This window comes from Camarhynchus parvulus, chromosome 1A (assembly GCF_901933205.1).
Source record: "Camarhynchus parvulus chromosome 1A, STF_HiC, whole genome shotgun sequence".
Taxonomy (NCBI): domain Eukaryota; kingdom Metazoa; phylum Chordata; class Aves; order Passeriformes; family Thraupidae; genus Camarhynchus; species Camarhynchus parvulus.
Window position 1 is genome coordinate 26365159 of NC_044586.1, and position 21956 is coordinate 26387114.

At 35.6% G+C, this 21956-nt stretch overlaps 1 protein-coding gene across 8 annotated transcripts in view; it reads left to right on the forward strand.

The window, feature by feature from the left end:
- Window positions 1–21956, forward strand: part of ANKS1B (ankyrin repeat and sterile alpha motif domain containing 1B) — a 407446-nt gene that overhangs the window by 90920 nt on the left and 294570 nt on the right. For all 8 annotated transcript variants that reach the window (XM_030960758.1, XM_030960760.1, XM_030960754.1 and 5 more), the window contains one exon: window positions 7957–8097. In XM_030960758.1, the coding sequence (XP_030816618.1) occupies window positions 7957–8097 (141 nt within the window). The remainder of the gene's footprint in view (window positions 1–7956; window positions 8098–21956) is intronic.

The following is a 21956-nucleotide window of genomic DNA, read 5'->3' on the forward strand; positions in this document are numbered from 1 at the left end:
TCTAAGACATTTCAGTTGTCAACTGTTCTACTGTGTTGTGTTTACATGTTGTTTAGCACTTGGCTGCCAATATGGCAAACTACTAGTAATTTGTTACTGCTGGATCTGTAAATCACATAGCAAAGATGTTTTTCAAAGCTCTTTTGATTGTCCACTCTTAACCAGCATTCACCTTCAGATGGTTAACTCAGTACTGCATTATAGTTCTTTAGATTGCCTTTGTCTATTCAGGTATGATTTTTTTATGTTCTTTCTTAAGGCAACAGTGGCTTAATCGAATAATAACTGCATTTTCATTGACACATTTCTACTGAGAATATGTGTGCTAAATAAAAAACTGTGCGCTGGAGGAGTAATTAAGTGGTGACTTCTGCCTACTCTCTTGCCACCTGATTTTCTCCCTACTTTAATTTCTCTTCCTTCTGCTCTATTTCATGAGAAATAATGTGTTTTCTATAAGTTTCATCATACTGCCACCCACTTACCCACCCTCTCTTTCACAATTTTAAAAAAGGAAAAATACAAGGTTTACAACTGATTTTCATGGCAATTACATAGCACTAAGATTTTCAAATGTTATATGATAACATTCAGATGGTATAGGGCTGTGAAATACAGAGATGGCTCTGTAAATGTTCTCCAAGCAGTCTTTTCTCTGAGACGTTTAAAGCCAAAAGTGGTTGACATTACTTTGAATTATGATTTTTTTCCTTTATGCAAGGGCAAATATTCTGTAGCCTTTAATTCTCTTTAATATTTTTAAATTATTAACACTTCAGTTTTGCTTTTCTGTAGGCTCCTATTCCCTTCATTATCAGTTTCTTCTTTTTCATCTGGTACATGAGTTTTTCAGTGAGTCACATTTTGGAGTGAGTCATGTGCATATTGATTCAGGGAGACGCAAAAGTCTGTCATTAACATGAGAAATTCCATTAACTTAATTGCAACAGTTCTTGTGGTTAAATTTCAAGACTCAAAAATAAAAGTACTGAATTCCTTCCCTTTCTGCACAGCCCATATTTGTGTACAGCCTTCCTTACATACCAACATAGGTCAAATCTGTGGGATGGAAAGGCATTCCTAGAGATGCATTCTCTAGCAGAGTGTCCTTGCAGTCTTTATGACTTCCTGGGTGAATTCTGTTTTAGGGCTTTATGCTGCATGTGCTAAGTTCTTTTTAATGGTAAAGTAAAGCACTTGAAATACTTTGACATTAAACATTTAAAATTAAGTGTGCAAATAGTCTGATTTATTGGTATTAGGTATGTGCTCAAAGTTAGACAAGTATTTATAACACAGGTTCACTTTATTTTAGCTAATGTTAAGAAAGAGAAATTAATTTGGCAGTTCAATCCTGTCCCAAACACATATATTAGAGTGGAGTAAGTTATGGAAGTGCCTATGTTTTGATACATTATAGAGAAGTAGCTTAATCCATAGATTAAACAAAAAACTTGTATTAAATCACAGAATTCACTGAGTTGGAAGGGGCCCACAAGGATCATCAAGTCCAATTCCTGGCCCTGCAGAGAGACATCCAAGACTCACACGCTGTCCCTGAGACTGTTGTCCAAATGCTTCTTGAGCTCTGTCAGGCTGGTGCTGTGACCTCTGTGCTGAGGAGCCTGTGCCAGTGCCCAAACACCCTCTGGGTGCAAGACCTTTTCCTGATGTCCAACCTAAACCTTCCCTGACACAACTTCAGGCCATTTTGTTGGGTCCCGTAACTGATCACTTGAGAAAACAGATCACCTATTAGGTTTTTAAATCCTAAACTTTTGTTTTATGAATGGTTTCATCCTTCTGTGAGAGTAGTGCAAAGAATAAGAATCATCTTAATATTTGTTATTTATGCTACATGCAAGGATGAATTAAAATTTCAAATGTATTTCTCCACTTTTCAATACATGTCCAGATGTACTCATTTTATAATCTCATTTTTACTTAAAATTTTGACCTTATTCAGTATGCCCTGTACTTGCCATTCGGTTCCAGGATGTATTTCCTGTATAGTGTCAGATCCTGCTCTGGAGACAGAGTGATTTATTTTGGGGTGCTCATCATGATAGATGTCAATGGTGCCCACTGAGGGGCAGCAGCTACATAACCACATAGTTGTGTATGTATGTTAATTAATCACATTTGCCTAGTTAATGCATCTTGTGTTTGCTACATGTGGTCATTTCACTTGACTCTGCTGGCTTCAAGTGACAGGAATTTCTCCTCGGAATCAGATATCACAGTGATCTTGAGTTCCAAGGGTGTAACTGCTTCAGATGTGGTGTTTCTTTTGGAGCCCCAGTCAGAAAATATCACATGCAGCTGGGCTGATGCGCAGTGGTGTAGAGACCAAGATTCCACATCTGGGACTGCTGGAGCTGGGATTTGCAGGGTACTTAGGCTCATATACCACTGAGAATAGTCACAGAGATTCCCAAGATGGTTCCTGATGTAGCCCAGCATTTGGGCAAACTCACCTTCAGTTTCAGCATAGCCAGCAGATCAGGAGCACAAACTTAGTGACCATCTTGGAGATGTTGAAATGACATGTCTAGCATCCCACAGGGATTAAGGCAGAGGCAGGTGCAGAGTACTCCTGTCCATCATTCTGCTGCTGTACGTACAAGACTGTCTGTCTTCCTGATACTTCTTTGTAGAATACAGGAGCTGCAGTCAAATTCTACCCACATGCAGAGCAAATGGAAAAGATGCAGACTTGGAACATGTTTGTGAAAGAACAGCAGCAGATGTGCAGTGTAAGGTGAAAGACAAAATAATGAGGATGGGAAACAGAAAATCATTAGTAGGGAGAAGGCCTTGGGGGATGTGGGAAAAGTGTGCCCAGGTTCCCAAAACCCTTCACTGTCTGTGAGACATAGGATGTATGTCATAATTGAGGCTCCTCCTTTACAGGATCCTTACTGAATCTCAGAAGGGCATATTTGCTTAATGCAGGGATGCTGCTGTAGAAAAATAGTAACTGATTGTGTTATATGTTATGCCCTAATGCTCTTTTTTCTTTTGCATACCTCAGGCATTTTCCCCTGAGAGCAGCTTGGGCAGCAGCAGGGGGAGCAGTGAGAGCACAGAACAGTGTCCCAGCTCTTCTGTCCCTGGCTTGACTGCTGCAGCTGCTGGGGACAGCTGTGGCAGAGATAGACCTTCTCGTCCAAATTTATAGAAGAAATTCAGGAACAGTTTCCTGTTCTATTAGTTCTTAGTAATAATAATGTCAAAATAGAATACTAGGTAACAGACCTGTAATTTTGCGCTTTTATTTCACAGTGTAAGGTACATGTCCTTTGGGCCAAGGAGAGTTAGAAGCACATCTTTGGTAGGATGATAGAAAATACATGTTTGCCAAATTATTTCTACAGAATAAATTTCCTACTGTCCTCATTGTTTCAAACTGAGTAGCAGCATTTGGCTTATCAAATGTCTGGTTGCTTTCTGCCTCCCATAAGCAGAACAATATTGCCTTCTGGATTTCATCTTTACTGCTCCATTTAAAAATATTGTTTCCTAACAAAGATAAATGATAAGGTAATGTTCGTGTCTCCAGAGCTATGATGCAATAGCAAACAGTAAATATCCTGTTATTTTGCACCTTTAATAGTTTACTGATGATGTTTGGCTCTAGCAGATACTGTTTGAAAGGGTATATGAAATACTTCTGCAATTGGATGATGATGTGAAAAAGCCAGATACAAGAAGGGAAGGTTTTGATGTTTGCTTTTAGGTTTCACTGGACTAGTTCAGGAAAGTCTCCTATGTATTCCAAAACAAGGGAATTGAGTAATATTTTTCCTAGCAGTGTCTGCTTACAAATGTCAAGGCAGAAAGCAGACCAGTCTTCAGTAAATCCTGAGAAAAAAGGAGGGACTGAAAGGAAATAAGACATCTTTTAAAATTTACTGCATTCCTTAAATAAACTTGTCTAGGTAATAAGGTTATACGTTAGATAGGAGATAGTTAGTATTTGATAAAAAGAAGGCCATACTTAAAGGTATTTATGTATGTTTTATACATGGTGTACAGCCACTGAGCTGTGAACTTGGTGACTGTTAAGATTAAAGCTGCTCTCACCTTCTCTTGTTGTTGACTTTTAAAGTAGAACAGACTTTCTCTGCTTTTTCTTTCTGTATTCATCATTCTCTCTGTTAATAAATATTGCCTTGCTCTCTTAGATTAGGACAGAGATTCCAAGTTATTGTGATAGACAATCTGGTGTGCATACATGTTTTGAGAATAAATAGGCTCTTTATAAAGTGTCCTTCAGTCTAAAGTGTCCTAGCACCCAAATTTTTGCCATTTATGTAGATGGAGGCATGAAAAGGAATGCTTCCATACCTAAATTTTGGAAGACATGATTTAAATACTCATTAAGTATAAAAATGGGAGGTGATATGATAGTCTTAGTAGTGTCTGAAGAAAATTTGTCGTTAGTTGTAGTGGTAGAATGTCCTTATGCTAGATCTTACTACTCTCTCACTGCTGTATCGCTATTATTCTCTCTTTACTCAGAGAAATTACTTTCTTAGCCTTTTAATACTGCAAGCAATGTCTAATACTTGTTTCAGCGTTCCAGTAAAAACCAGAACTTTTAATAAAGCTTTAATTCTCTATTAATATCTTAGTGATTTCTCTACCAAATTTTCCTTTTGCATATCATATCTAATATCATGTAAGGTTTTCTGTCTGTTCCGTTGAGGATACGTGTTGTTTATGCTTGTCTCTTCTAACTTAGGCAGAAGTTCCCTTACTGAAGCTTAGTACTGCAGTTTATATTGGCTTTGCCATTTCATAATGTCTAATTCAATTAATTGAGTAGCTGTGATTTAGACGGCATTTTTAACTACATTTGTTTGGGTTGTTTTAACTCCAAACAGGTATAAATAAGAGGTTCTAAATGGTGCCTTTTTTTCTTTAGTTGACAGAAATATCTTCTACTCTGTTTATTTATTTATTTTCTGGGAAGTGGGCATAAATATCTTTGGTTTTACGAAAACTCTCCCTACAGGGCTGTATCAAGGCTTTCCAGTAGCACACACAGAATTAGATTTTCATGTTCAAAGGACCTCTAAGGAGGCAAAATTAAATTATACAACAGAACAGAAAAATTAGGGACTTCTGGGAAAGAAATGAAGGCTGTGAGAGAGTAACAGGAAACTGTGTGGTCTGGGTTTGGAGTTTTATGGGTTTGTGTCACAGTCTGAGCTCTGTGAATGGATTGTAGATTTTTCTGTATCTCGTTTGCCTCCTCCAGACACATCCCTCTTCCCAGGGTATGCAACCCCAGTCTATCAAATTTGGGGCACTTGTGACCCTTTTCTCTCATGCAGCTATTAACTCCTTCCTTCCTCTTTGCAATTGCAGCTCTCTTTCCCTGCACTAATTCCCACATATCTCCCTCCCACTGCCTGGGAGGAACTGGGCATCTGTCAAGCAGGGATGGGTGAGAAAGGTGATGACAATAACTGTTTCTTCACCCTCCAAATAGACTTTTCCTAATGGTGCCTTTTTAGTGCCTTATTGGTGTCAGAAATCTGTGCAAGTGTAAAAAGAGCTCACCCTGATCTTCAGTAGTCTATAAATTAGTCTATATCATGTTCATACCTGTGTTGTCTAGTTGCATGACAGTATCGGTTTGTTCCAGTCGTGTGCCTAATGAACTCTGGCATTGACTGATCCTTTTTCAAGTGATCAAGAGATCTGACTAGATACTTTCCACTTCCTCTCATTCACATTGACATTAAATTCCTGTGATTCACACTCTATCTTAGGCTATTTATATAAAATACATCTAATGGAAATATACAACTCTCATTCTGCTTGTGTATTTTGGTTTTACTGTTTAATAGATGTTTGGCATGGGGTTTTTTCACTCTGTTCCTGTAATGGCTAAATTCTCATATGCTCCCCCTTCAGTGACTCTATTATAATTCATCTTCTTTTCAGTTGAAAATTTCTCACTTGTGTGTGTGTGTTTTGTACCTTTACAGGGTGCACTGACATTTTTATATGACTTTGTATTCATTCACTTCCATTGGCTTGTAAGGTTACAGCTAATGTGTGTCACCTGCTTTCCTGTGCTGAGCACTGCTGCAGTTCTTTGCTTTTTACTCCAGGGGGCAAGAAATGCTTTATTCTCTGGTACAGCAATTCTGAGATTTAAAATAAAAGTGTAGGGCAGCCACCATGGAAGATGGTGTCATAAATAGAGGGGAAAGACCTCTAGTCTGCTTCCTTTGTCTATGCAAATACCTAGCAATAATAGTCTTTCACGACCTACACTCTGCAGAATTAACCCGATGCTTTTAATAATCAGTGTGAGAATATTGGTTGCTATGGCGACATATTCTGTGGTACTACTAAAGTGTCAAAATAACCTAATGAAATACCATGCTAAGAATGTTTTAGAAATTGACTTCTCAAATAAAAAGTAAATAAATCCACCTAACTTTACAAGATATGGATAGATTCATGAAGTCTGCAACAAGGGAACAACCATTTTCTAACCGAGGGGAATCAGCATAATGGAGTGGGGTATATTGTGTTTCTCATCTTTGATGCATCAGTCGAGATAGAATTTCTAAATATTTTCCCTGCTTAAATTAATGGTATATCAACAACTTTTGTGTAAAGAAGTTAGCACAAGAGTCAAGAGTTGAATGATCCTCAGATGTTACACAATTTGAGTTAGTGCCTGTCTGTGTGGTGCCTTTGCTTCTCCTACAGTTTCCATCAGCTTGTGTTCATCTTTAGAGCTGCTGCTGTTTCTCTACTTATTTTTCTCCCTACTTTTCTTTCACTTCTCTATTCCCTTCCTTGCAGCAGACTCCATGCATTTCTTTATTCTATTGGCTAAAATAATCTGCAATTAGGTGTTGGGTTTTTTAAGATGATTTTTACATGGACCCCATAGCGGCGCTTTAGACTTAATGTTACCATCAGATTGATAGCTGTGGTCAGCCATTGTCTCAAACAGTGCTATTTTGGTCCAGCCACTTCTGAAAGAAGTGGTCCTAAACACAGCATTTAGTATCTGGGTATCAGGCAGGCTGCTCAAGCAAATTTAAAGCAGGCTAGAACAGCTATTTCATACACCAATTTAGAATTAGTGTGCGAAAATTGTGAAAATTACTTTTTTTTTTTTACTTGTAACAATTTGTGTTGATGTGAGATTTTAAAAATCATTGATTACTGGGTTAACTTTCCTCCTTCTTCTCCTAAGATTTAAAAATTACCACTGCAATTCAGTTGGAGTGGATTTTCCTGTATAGCAAAATAACATAAATATATGGGAACTGACCACTGTTCCTATTTCTGTCTGTCATAGGAAATTAGGATACTGGTTTAAGCAAAAATCAGCATTTTTCCCTTATCACTCAGATCATTATGTAAGCCACAGTGTTCATAAGTCAGTGATACTTTTCATCCCTTTCAGACTATAAAGCAAAATAATACAGGTCATTTTAAATGCATCTTTTGCCTACAAAATAAGATAACACATTTATTACTGATAAATATAATGCAAAACCTGAAACCTCATCTTTTGACTGATTTAGTAGTTTTTGTCTGCAAAAATATTGGACCTATCCAGGCAAATGTTAGTTTTTATTCTTTGTGGAATATCCTGAGCTTAATGATATTACAGCAAATTTTAAAGTAAAATTAAGTATAAATTGCCAATTTCTTGATAAAAAAGACAATAAATATTTTGTATGTATATAAATATGTTCACTCAATTTTAAAGTATAATCACAGGTAGCTCAATATGCACCTTCCTTAGGAAGTATTTTCATACAACAGTTTAACAGTAGGTACTTTGGATTAAAATAGCAGTTTATCTTTTGGTATTTCTGGATGGGACGCTATTAAGTTCATAAGATAAAAAGTTTCTTTACAATATATATCACTGTGTTTAATTTGAAAGTATTGTTTCTTTATGCACAGAGGCCTTCTTCAATGCGTTTATCACCAAGGGAGGAAGAAGATGATGATACAGCTGAAAATACTTGTGGACCTTCTGGTTTATGGGAGGCACTGACACCTTGTAATGGATGCAGGAACCTCGGATTTCCCATGCTTGCACAGGTATGTGATTCCCTTTTCCTCATAAAACTTAGTAACTATGGAAGAGATGCTTAATCTCTGACTTTACCCTAAGAGTTATTTATAGTCTTCCCTGATTCCCTTCAAAATTGTTACTTTCACTCTTCATTTTAATGTCAAAAGCTGCTTCCAAAATTAAATGCTGAGGTTCAGTCATCCTGCTATAATAATTGTTCACAAGAGTTTAATATGGAGACTGGTGTTTACTACCCCTATTTTAGACAGATAGTTGCTGTGTTGGATAACTTTCTTTTCCATCTGGAAAGAAATTTTGAAGTCGCATAGTTTACTTTGGGATAAGTACTCTATTTTTGACCAGCTTCTAATTAATATAATGACATCTCAGCTACTTTCTTTATAGAATTAATTGAGGACATCATGCATAACTCAACTGATGTAAGAATATAGCCTAAGACTTCTTTTTGAAGATTATGTAAGTTAAAGAAAAAAAATTTCCAAACATTTTCAAATGCTCATCATAATACAGAAGAGAATAAATAAAAGTGGGTAATATATTTGAGTCTAAGTCCCAGCAACTCTCAGAGGAGACCAGTCTACAGTATCTACCAAAGCATTCCAGCAGCTGTGTCCTGAACAAGTGATATTGTATTGCTCCTGAACAGGATGATGCTTATTGCTGCTTCTGGGTCTCCCTTGTTCTCTCCCCCCACCATAAATTAGCACTCTCATTTGTGTAACATTTTTCCTGCACTTTTTTTTTTTTTTTTTTTAGCATTGAATGAAGACCTGCCAAATTTCTGTTTAGAAATGCCTGGTGTTTTTTCAGTTGCATCCTTACTTGGCACTACATTTAAATAGCTTTGTCAGACTCTTGTGTACCACATTGGAATTCCATATCCTGTCTCCCCACACTTCATACACTGTGGCTTTCATACCGTGACTGTAGGTTTTATTCCCTTTAAGTCTCGTGGGACTTGCACCTGTTTGAAGTCAATGCTGAAGCCTTCCCTGCAGTCAATGGAAACAGGATATGGCAGCTCATGTGCTTGAATAACAATGAGCACTGCCCTGTCTCTTGATAAGGAGCTTTTATATTCCTTTCCCCTTTCAGAGGCTGTTTCCTACTTCGTACTATCCATCATTTTAGACATTTGGCAAAGTGCGGCATTGTCGGAATCATGCTGATTTACAATCGGAGTACTAGTTGCTAATTCCTTATTTTTAAGGATTTGTTTCAAAACATGTTTCTTAAATGGAACTTTTCTTATTTAAATATCACCTGTGGTTTAATGATTGTTAAACTTGCCTATGATGAACATACTTGCCATTTTTATTTCCTAATTTTAGAAAATATTTTTTGTTTTCCTTGTTTCTTCTTTAGGTAAGGTATACATAAAGGGTGCTATAAAATTGAGGGATGCATTTGAAATGTGTAATCAAGTGTGGTTGTTTGGTTGGTTGGTATGTCTTTCCTATTTATAAAGAGAGATTAATTTCAACTATGATGTAGGTTTTAAGATAGTGATTCCTGAATGAGTGTTATTCATTGCACTTAAATTTTAAGCTCAGACTTAGGATATCTCATCCTTCTTACTCTGAGAACAATAATATTTTTAATTATAAGTACAAAAAAGAGTATATTTCTTATGCTTTCATTTATGATATGGCAGATTGCCTTTCTAGATTGCTTCTATCCATAAAAATTCATGACAGAGATAGTTTTGGTCTTTTGTTGGTTTCTTTTTATGGGAGAAAGGAAAGAAATTAGGTAGTGAAAAACCTCCAGTCACTAAAAGCCAGTGACTTTGGTTTTTGTAAATTGTTGCCATCAGTGTATATAGTCTTTCAAGCTGTTAGCTAATCTGTTGGATCTTTTGCATTTACTTCAGAAAGCAGCAGAGAACATCTTGTTCTAAGGGTTTGAAAACACAAAGTATATACATAAGTTTCTGGATTAAGAACAGTATCTGGAATTGGTCTAACAAATTTTATATTGTGTGCAATAGCATTTTTTAGGTAAAAGTACAAAAATATGTTTCTGATACTCATGTCAGTGCACTAACATATCAGAAAGTGCAGAGTTCATCATGAAGAAACAGTGAGATAAGGGATTTGACATGGTGTCTTAAAATTTGTGCTCTCCTAAAGATCCAAAAATAGGGAAAAGGCTCTATCAATTACTCTTGGACTCAAACAAGTTCATTTTTACACTTCTCCTTTAGTTAAAAATAGATTTTACAATCATGTAAATATAGTGTGTTTGCACATCAAAGGTGAACAAACATAAAGATTGATTCTTGCTTTATATCCACAGTCAGAGGCACAATGATAACATGAAATTGAGTTTTAGGTGAGATTATGAAAATGTCCACCTGTGACCTAGTGAGCTAACAGTTTTCAGTATGCCAAAGGCGAGGGCAGTAATCTCCTTGACAAACTTGGTTTCTTTTTTGCAGTTAGGGAAAAAAGCTTGTCTGGAGGTACTTCTGGCATGCAGTGCGTTATTGCTGTCTCTACTGTTCTGGGAAGTGTCATTTTAGAAAGGGCTATTATAGAATGTTCTGTGTAAAATGCTATTTAAGACCTAGCATAGCAGTAATACAGGTGTTCTCAGAACAATCAACTCTCTTTTACAATCTCAAAATTGGTGAAGTACTGTGTGACGGTGTTCACAGGGGTTTTCAGGTGAGGGAAGAGACGAGAATGCTGACTCCATGTTCAGTAAGGCTTGATTTCTTATTTTATGATATACATTACATTAAAACTATACTAAAAAGAATAGAAGGAAAAGTTTCATCTCAGAAGGCTAGCTAAGCTAAGAATAGAAAGGAATGAATTATAAAGGTTTGTGTCTTCAGACAGAGAGTCTAAGCTAACTGGGCTGTGATTGGCCATTAATTGTAAACATCTAAGATGGGCCAATCACAGATGCATCTGTTGTACTCCACTGCAGCAGATAACCATTGTTTACATTTTGTTCCTGAAGCCTCACAGCTTTTTAGGAAGAAAAATCCTAAGAAAGGATTTTTAATGAAAAGATGTCTGCGACAGTACTGGAAGAGCTTTATGGAAAAATCTTTGTGCCTTGTAAAAATTTCAGGGGTTTAGACTATACAGCTGGATTTTTGGAGATTGGAATTGAGCCATGTCCTCTTATTTTAGCAGAGAGTCTATTCCATTTGTAGGTTATGATTTAAGGTTAATTTGGGCTGTTGCTTTGTTCTGGAGTTAACCTTTGGTTTAAGGCAAAAATTCAGTACCCACATACATATTCACATTTTCTTGAGAACAGAGCAGCATACTCTGAATGTATGTATATAATTCCACTTTCTTTTTCATGTATAGCATACCTTGAATATTTCTCTGCTAAGAGGCAAACCAGGGCCTGATGTACAGAGATAAATAGAGGGCAGTCTGCAATGTCAGAGAGATGAGTGCTGCAGAGTTCTATATGATCCCGCCAGTATTATCAGTTTAAAGCCAGCAGTTCACACCCCTTAATCTTGACAGTCATGCCAGCATATTTTTTGTAATTATGATATAAAGTAATTGTGATATAAGGTAGGTTTAGCTCTGTCCCATTTAGGATGCTGCTGGGTCAGCTTGCCTGGACTGTGACTTGAATTGTGTTGTATGTACAACTTAAAAATCCTGACAGTGATTCCGTGTGTTTGACATGATGACAGCAAGGAACACCTCATTTGTTACACCTCTGTTACAAAATGAAAATAATATCTGTAAAGAGAGCAGTGCAGTTGCTATGGAAAAATTGAACTTTGGTTCGAAAGCTGTAAGTATGAATCTTCGTGTTGCCAGTCGCTGGGAAGCGTGGCTCTTCACAAAAATATATGGCAAATTTACTTAAATATTTAAATGCTGTGTTTCTAGCTTAGTGTCAAATTTTCATCTTTTAAGAGGGAATGAACTTCTGGGAGACCTTGACATTCTCCTTTAAGACTGATTAACATTCTCTTTATATAACTCTAGGATTCCCAGAGGTAGGAACTCCAGCAACTTTATCATGAGTTCTCCTGTGGAAGAGAGACATTCCCCCCAAAAGGCCTTTTTATTTAGAGGGAGGGAAGAAAAAGTGCACTACTAACTACATTTTTAGGAGATGGGAATTGCGCGTAATAGTTTCTTTATCAATACAGGCTATTGATATTTCTTTATCAATACAGGCTATTTAAGTTTGGAGTTTGATACATCTGTTAATAGGGTTATTTATTTCATGTTTGCCTTCCAGAAGGTCATTTTGTCTGTCTGTATGTCTTTGTAGTAAATTTTAAAAAGTAATTTTTAATGGGAAGAGATTTTGTATACTGTTTGTATTATAGAAGCTAGTTACAGTTGTTCTGTAGAAAGCCTGACATTGAAAATCATTATGTTGCAATTATTTTTACGTTTTCAAAGTCAGCTCAGTATACATGAGAGATGAATGGAGTATTTAAGTAAGGAGCTAACTCAGTTTTCACATAGAGATCAAATCTGCTCCTAAAAAGCCCTCCATACTGACCCTCTCTGGAGAGAGGCAGCATGGTTCTTTGTTATCTCTTTCTGGAGAATTTTAATATTGGGGATTTTATTTGGCATTATTTCTTTTCATTTTAACATATTCTTTTGGTTTGAACTGCTTCTATCTTCAATTGCCTCAAAAATTTTCTTGGATTTTGAGGTCAGTGTGATGAATGTTCAAGTAAATTTTTGAACTGCTATGGTGCAGGGGAGATAGTATAAAAGAGGAAGTATTTCTTCTTTGTTTTTTAATAAAACAGACAAAACCAAAGAACATGTTTTTAATTAAACAATAATGATGAAAATATTTCATCTTGGTTTTTCAATCCATTAATAACTTTACCTTTCAGTGCATTCAGTGGAAGCAAATTTCAAACTAGACTAGTAAAGAAGCAGATTTGGCTCATTTTACTTAGTGCTGAAATTCTCTAAAATTAGAAACAGAAAGTCTTGTGGCATTATCTAATTTCTATGTTACAGGTGAGGAAACCTGTCTCCTTATTTAGTGATGCTATAGACAAAGTAGGGAAAGCTTTGACCTAAAATATGCCTGAGTATGGATAGCCAGATTGTTATATTATCTGTAATTCTTTTCTCTGGTTTCTAACCTTCAGTGAAAAATATTTTTTTCTTCCTAATCTAGTAGATTAGATTATAAATTTACATAAATGGGAGTACTATGGAAAACTCTACTACCCATAAAAAATATTTCTCTTAAACTCTTGATTTGCAGTGTTGTGTCTTTTGCAGTAAGTTTAAGTCTTATTAGTAATTTCAGGAACACAACACCCACACACTGAAGCAGCTACTGAAAAGTGCAATAGGTATTCTGCCTAGAAAGATCCAGCAGGTGATGATTATACCCTGCTGAACAGTGATAGGAAATAAGTATATTGAAAAAATTGTGGTTTATTTTGGTGCTATGCTACATTTTCTGATTGTGGTTTAAGGAATTAAGCTGAATGTTTTACTCTTGCATGTGGTATGTATTGCATGTGGTATGTATTGCATATGTAGCTTCTGAATTTTCAGTGTAAATTTTGAGTTGCCCATGTAAATTTGCAAGTGTCTTGTTGCAAATGCATTTTTACTGTGCTAGTTGTGTAATCTACACACCACTACACAGGTGTGTAGTATAACTACAGAAGTTATAGTCTGTTTATCCTTGCATATTTTCAGAATTGACTGGTCAAGCTCCTAAGCTCTGCTTCAACTGCAAGTTTAGACAAGATGGCTTCCAGAGTTCTCTTTCATATTGTTGCTAACACCTATGTTCTATAATCCTCTGTAAGGCTATGGGACCTCAGATGAGCTTATTTCTTTAAAAGTTTAGGACTGCCTCTGCAGTTTATAAATGACTGGTTTTGAAAATTTGGCTATCCCTGTCCAGCACTGTGTAAATCTGGTCACTTCTGGGATGTGTTATCTCTTGGTGTGATCATGAAACAGCAAAATTAAACAGGATGAAAGGAGAGAGGTGTCAAAATGTACTGGAACTATTGATGTATGTCAAAAATAATCTGAAATATTGATGACTGTAGTGGTTTACAAGATTAAATTTAATTCCTATTAATGGTATTAAAATTCATGTAGAAATTACTGTAGAATTGAACACTGTCACATACCTAACTGAAACATGTCACAATGGTAATCTGGGAAGATCTTGCATAGTAAAACTATATTGCATTTTATTGTGTGTGTGTTTAAAATTTAGTGGTAACCAGAAGACACACTTTTATGGAATGTATTTACTTTCAGTGCTGCCTCTCAAACTATGGGAAAATGGAAAAAAATCAATTTGAAATGCCCAGTGAACAGATAGCAGTAGCACATGGCAATTAGTTTTGTACATGAAAGAAATTCCATTTAATGTTAAAAAAATTCATGTTTGGACTTCAGCTGCTTCATAACAAAAATATTAGAGCAGTGTATTAAAACCTGAAAATTTATGTTGATCTTCCTGATTATTCTGACCGAATTGGGCTACTAATTGTTTACTGTGAATTTTTCCTGGGGGAAAAAAGCCATCATAGATACATTGTATTTGTTGCTCCTACCTTAATAATAGGAGGAAGAGTTTATGCACAAAAGTGCTGGTGTTGAGGTGTCTGGAGTTGAGATATAAGTTGAGTAGAGATATCTGGACATGGTGATTGTGACATGGATTTGTTACACTGATTAGCCATGCAGTCAAGCTTTGTGTCAGCTTGTATTTCTGTGAAGGGCTGTTTAAAGACACTTGACATTTTGGGACTGGTTTTGAGCATAAAAACCTATTTTCTATGGGTTTTTTGTTTGTTTTTAATTATGTTGAAAATACATCTGAGAACTAAGCTAATACTGGAACTGTGAGGGATATTTTTTCTTACTTCAGTTTTTATAGTACGGAAAATCATGTCTTTGTAGAGCGAGTCCATGAGAAGTCTGTAAAATTTATAGACCTGATTTCTTTCTGAAGAAAAGACCTGACTGGCAGCTGGACTTTTTAAAAGAACAACTCTGTACTATCTAACTGTGAATCCTCTCATGCTGTGCAAAAGGAAATGCATGGCTTGGGTTTAAAGTCATGTCTGGTGGTTGTATTTTACTGAGAACCTTTAATGATGGTATCCATTATACTGAGTCTAAAAATGGGATAGATCCTGAATCAATGAATTTCTTAAGTATAAGCATTAATGTGCTCAACCCCACCAAAATTCAAAACTAGTCTAAGATTTATGGTTTCTTAAAATCCCAAACTGATTGTTATGATTTTTTTCACTACTAGCAAACTGTAATTAAGAACTCATGAACTTGATGTAAAATAAATGAAACTGAATTTGGGGAAGACTTTGATTTAAGATATCCAGAGGAAATATATAAGACTACATTGTCTCGTGTTTTCATGAAAAGGTATTTTGGATTTACTTTGGATAGAAAATGTGATCAGCCAATTATAGTGAAATACTTCTTTTTACTTTAAGGTCACTCAAAAAGGCAATTCAGCTAGAAAATGGGAATCTCATGTTTCATGTTTTTTACCTAGAATGTTAATCATATATATTGCTGTAGAATGCAGATGCTCTATCCACTTTCCAGAAGCAATAAGCAGTTTTGTTTCATAAAATCTACTATAATAAAAAGAAGTCACAGTAATGCTCCTAATAGTATGGAGAACAGCTGTGTTCCTTTGGTGAAAGGGGGAGATAGCTTTTTTAAAAAAAAACTTATAAATATGTCTCTGTATAACACGAATGGTCCACCAGGCGTTTTGCAGTTTTTTGAGATAAAAGGTGTAAGTGTGAAGACATTGAGGTAAGTTAATAAATTGACAGTATCATGCCAACTGTATTATATTTGGAGATGCTATAATTTTATAACATCCTAGTTTTTGTTTCACAATATTTTATACTGTGAAGAAAAAGAGAGAAAATAAAATCTTTAGGCAATGCTAAGTCCTATTTATAGCTACCTAATTTTGAATTTAGCAAAATTGGGTGTATAATTCTCAGACAATGTTTTAGCCCAACAGTCTAAGTACTTGCAAACCAAAAGGTTTGTCCCCAATTAGCTTTTATGATTAGCAGATACTACATACAGACAGCAGTTCTATATACACATAAATCTTTTTTTAGTGAACTGCATTGTGAAAAATAAATATTGACAGCAGAATGTTCCTTCAGAAACCCGTCTGGATATTCTTGCTTCTTGTATCATTAAGAAAGTGTCAACATCTCTGAAGGTATTTGACTGATTGCTCTTTTCTGTTGAACAGGAAGCCACTGTGAACCAGGCAGTATGAGACATGAAGTCAGGGATGTTTTTGACCACATGCCTAGTTTTTCAGCTAAATTTATGTGCACGTTAAACACCAAGGCACTTAGGGTACACAGCTGACAAAGCAGAAGGTTTTCCTTCAGTCCTTTCTACCCACTTGCAAAGTGGACAGACTGAGTGTATCTTTTTTATAATCTCTTTTGTATGAGATAATGTTCTATTGTAAGGTTCATGAGCAATTTTTGAGGTGCCTCTCAGGGATAGCAATCTTAACATCTTTCTCCCGCAAACAGTTATTTCTCACCAGGACTGTAAGATCAAAGAAATGTTCACACTCCACAGTTTAAATTTTGAGCAGCTGAAATATCATTTTTTGACCCAAGAAGAAAGACCCACTGCCGAAGGGTTCCCTGTTGTCTGGCTTTAGATGGTTTCATGTGACATCTACGCATTCCAAGTAGCAAATTTCTTTTACTTAACAACACTGTTTTCTCAATAACGAAAATTTGAAAGGATCTTGAGTTTGCAAATTACTTGAGTGTTTAACTGCTAGCATTTACATTGCTATTTTGAAGATGAGTTATTATTTGATGAAATATAAGAAAATAATTGAATCGGAACCTAGAGCAATAGAATCATTAGGGAAAAAGTTCTTGTCTGAGAACTTTTTACCATCTTGGTTTTGGGAAACTCTGATATAGTAGTTTGTTTGTATATGAAGGAATTAACAACATTAACAGAGAATACCTGTAATAAAAGTATTCATTACAGCTAGTATGACTGCAAACCTGAAGCAAGACCCTTTAATTCTTGTTAAATAGACAGAGTGGTTGCTGTTCCAAACTGGAATCTTGCAGTGAACCTATAGAAAAATTTTTAAGTTCAAATGTTGTTGAAAATGTGGTTTAGGTTCCCTTATAATTTTTATTAATTTAATTTTATGTGATCTTTACATTCTGTTTCCATTTCACAGTATCTAGGACTGAGAATTTGCAATGAATAGGTAGATTTTCATTCCACAGACATCATCATAGTAAAAATTAAAGCGATAGAGCTTTGATGTAAAAAGGTAGGATTCCTTGTTTAAAGATCCATATGGAAGTAGCATGTTTATTAATGGAATGACTTCCATTCAGTGATGAATTAAGTAATTATGTTCATGTATTGTCCTTGTATTTCCGTCTTAGCTGCTGAAATTCAACATGGCCACATCAGCCCTCATAAAATTGCCAAGAATATAGGCAGTATGAGGAGATAGCACTGAGCAGTGGAGCCTTTTGTGTCCATTGAACTAAAAATCCATGTTATGAATGTTAGTGGGCTTTGGCACACTTTTGGCTGGGAAACAGCAAAGTTCATAGGTTCCCATTCAGAACTACTGTTCTGAACTATGGTATGAAATAGAAAATTACTGGGTTATTTAGGAATATAGGAGATACAGGCACTATCCTCTTGTGTTTACTGCTAATGTGCGTATTTCCCCTGTTGCCATGGAATAACTTGTTTTACTGTTTTTAAGCCTCACTTCTGGCTTACAGTAGCTTACTTCCCTCCAACTGTCTTATTGTTAGGCTGAGTTTTCACATTGCTGAAATATCTGCAAAGTTTATTTGGTACTATTTAATCAGGAAGTATTAACTTTTACAAACTTTGCATGCTGCTGGGATCTTTAAAGAACAATCTCAAACTTTTTTTCTGTTAATTTCGTATTTCACTTTTCTCTTCAGTTACGTAACAAATAAAAGTATGATTCACAACAAAGTGAAACATTCTTTCACTTTGACAATACAATTCTCCATAACATTAGTATTTTGAAAAATATTTTTTATTCTTTCTATTTTACTGTGGGAGCATGTGTAGGAGATATTTCTTCTAAGAGAGTCTTGGTTTATGCTATTGCAATAATAACTTTTATACCAAACACACTTAAATTTTTCTTTCTTCAGTTTCAAAAACTTTTGAACATGGAAAATTGTCTTTGCTGAAGTAGCGAATATTTATTTGTCTCTTCTATCAAATTTATTATATGTGATGTCAATTAATTGGTTTCTATTGTGCAAATTTTTTTGAGTATTTACTTCAGAAAAAGATGCATGGGCAAATATAGAATATTTTTAAAAATATACAGGCTATTTGTAATAGATAATGGATTAACATATTTTGGTGTTAAATCTCTCTTTTCAAAGAAGATTTCTCCCATAATGTGTCATTTTAGTGAAGTTATCTGCTCTCCAATCAAATCAGTTTACAGCTGTAAGGTTGCTATTCACAGAGCAGTTGTGTTTTTCTTCAAGATTTACTTAAGTGCATTCAGTTCTTATTTCCCCGTCACAGCAACACATACCTTTTTCATGTAATGACAGAGTAGTTGATAGAAATTAAGCTATAAAATGTGAGAAATATGAGTCTGCTTAACATGAGTAGTGCATTAATTGTTTATCTGCGTTTGCTGTCAAATATTGACTTTCGTATAAGTTTTTTCAGTATCTAACATTTTCCATGGTTACCAGCCTTATAATGTCAGGGGTTAGTTTTCATATTTGCTGCTTCAGTTGGAGCTCTGTGTGTGTGTTTAAAACCTAGGCATTAGAGCATAAGCATCTTGCAGAGAAGTTTTGTTTCCATGGAGCTTAGGTTTAAGCTCATTTTGTCTTTTTTTTAATATAATAGCCTTTATTTTAAAGAGGCATTTTCCCACAGCTTCAAATTCAAACACAATATAATTTTTTAAAATATCTTTCATGAAAACAATAGAAAAAAAGGAGGATATTTAAACTGGAAATTGCTTTCTTGTTTATAACTGTATTTTTTTCAGCCAAACTAAGAATTGTTTATTAAAACTGTTATTATATTACACTACATCACCAAACACAACCACTAACATTTGCATAAACCACATTACATACACTTTCAGTATATTCTTTGTCACAGTGAGTTATTGATTAGAGGAAGCACCTGCTCTTTTCCATGGCCTGAGTGTTGAATGCATGGGAAAGCATGTAACATGACTACAACAATCTAGCTTCATTTGAAATGCTGAATATCTGCCAGTTAGAATTATGAAAACACTGCATAAAATATAGTGACATGTTTCTGCTGCTGAGGTTAGCACTGCATTCATTATGCTCACAATTTACCCGTGTCTTCACACATTTCTAGTTTAGGCTATATTAGTGAGTTTTGTGTTGTAAGGTATTGTAGGAACCTTTAGCTTTCAGGGATTTATCTCTGTGCAGCTTTTGTATGAACTTTTTAATTCAAAATATGGATTTTTGAAATTATGCATTGGAAAAGGAGAAAAATAAACCTGTATTTGGGTGTTATATAAATAAGGCTCAATTTTTCATACATAAAGTTTGAAAAAGCAAATCTAAATTTTGAATGGTTTCTGAAAAACTAAATATTATATTTACATTTCTAACTAAAAAGGACAATTCCTAACACGCTTTTTAAAATTGATGTTTTTCTCAGCTCTGTAGAAGGCTTTCTGAAACTTAAAAAGGCTGTTTCAGGTGTTGAAGGGAAATAAGTATTTCAGTTAACTCTGTACATGTAGTATTCCTACAACTGCAAACCTGCAATTTCGGATGATTGGTGAAAGGGTAAAAATCCTACTCTTTTAAAATCCATGCTAGAAATACTTTGTGCAGACCAGAATAGATCCTCCAGTGTCGTTACCTTTAAAGGAGATTATTGGTGATTTTCCAGATTCTGTAATATATCATGAACCTTATTATATGTTCTATGACAAATTACACATTCAAGTGTTTCTAGCTGTCATAACAACGAACATTTATGATAGTTTGACTCATGAAAAATTATTCTAATTGTGTGATACCATGAAACTTGCTTTGGTTAAATTATTAGTAATAGATAAATGTGTTTTTACTAGCCATAAATTATAGTACTATTCCTGAGATCTTTGACTGGAAAGACAGTCAAAATAAATATTTCACCGTCTACTTGGGGTTTTGGATTGTTGTGACATAGGAAATACTTTCAGTTGTTTTTGCTTAGTACATTATTTTGGCAAACTTGTGCAATGCCATTCAGGTTCACACATTTCCCTTTCCACCTTGCTGCATGTCAGAAAACTGTTCTAATTATCTTGAGTCACTGGTCAGGACTTCTTTCTTGCTTGAATTCTTGATTCCTCTCAGCAACCTTCAGTTACTTATCATTAATATTTCAGTGTGAAGTGTCCCAATCCAACAAGGTTATATATCAGTCTGTTTACAAATGTCAAGAAGTCTGCGAGTTCACTCTGATTAAATGTAGGGAAAATGTTTTTTCCAGTGAGCATGGTGAATCACTGGAATAGTTTGCCCAGGGAGGAGGTAGATGCCCATCCCTGGAAACATTCAAGGTCAGGGGGCTCTGAGCAGCCTGGTCTAGTTTAGGACACCCTTCCCCATAGCAAGGGGTTTGGCTAGATGACCTTTAAAGCTGCCTTCCAACCCAAACCATTCCATAATTACATGACATACATGGGATAAATGCAATATTCATTGCTTACTCTCAGGATAATCAGGAACTTTGGGTTGATGGAGGATACAAGATCAATAGCTCTCCAAAGTTTCATCAAGGAAGTGTCATAGTACTCTTCGAAGGAGCAGCTGGGCAGAATTTATCATACTATGATAGACAGACAGCCACGTGGATTCTAGATGCTGGTCCTCTGGCCTTCAGCAAGCCAGACGAGACAGCACAATACTCTGGTGAATCTCAAGGGGTATGTCAGAATTTAATAGCTGCTCTTCACTATCTATATAAATGAAAAAGATATTTCTAAAGGTGGCAGATACATTGCATTCCTCCTTTCTGTGTTTCCCTGATTATTTCTGCTTTAAGAGGAGAGTCATGTGTGAGCCTGGTGTGTTGTCCCATGTTCCAGAGAAGTAATAAAGCTTCAAGTGACCTGATTTTTATAGGAAAGGTTATTGACAGAATGAAAAAAATTGTGTAAAGTACAAATTCTATCTTCTTGTCAGAGTGTCAGTTCAGATTAGGTGCCTCCTGAGTCTCTATATTTCTATTCATAGCTCATACAAACACAAACTTGCATATACCTCAGCCGCTTAGTCATACATCCTTCAGTTTGATTCTTAAAATGAAGGCAAGACTATATAGAAGGCAGAAGCAAGGGAAGCTAAAAACCTGGAAAATGTAGAAAAAAAGGTCCAACCCAACAGCATGTAGTTCTTGAAGATTTAGTCATATTATGGCACATTGTTTCACAATTGTGTATAACCCTTTGCAATGGCCAAAAATAGATATTTTAGGAACAATTTCATTCCCACTGATTAACAATCTCTTACCCCTGTGCAGGTTTCAATAGTGTATCATAGGTATTATGCTTTCAAACTTATGCTCAGAGGAGACCCAGCTGACTGCAGGCCTATGAATAAGGGCCACAGTGTGTCCCTGGCATGTGCTCTGCAACTTCAGTGTCACATTACTGTTTCTTTCTACAAGACAAAAAATCTAATTTACATTGATCACTATGGGTGGCTGTTCTCTAGTGATTTCCCACTAAAGTGACTCACTCACTCTCAATGTTGGGGGCTTTTTTGCTTCTACTGTGTATGTATTTTTATCCTTTCCACAAA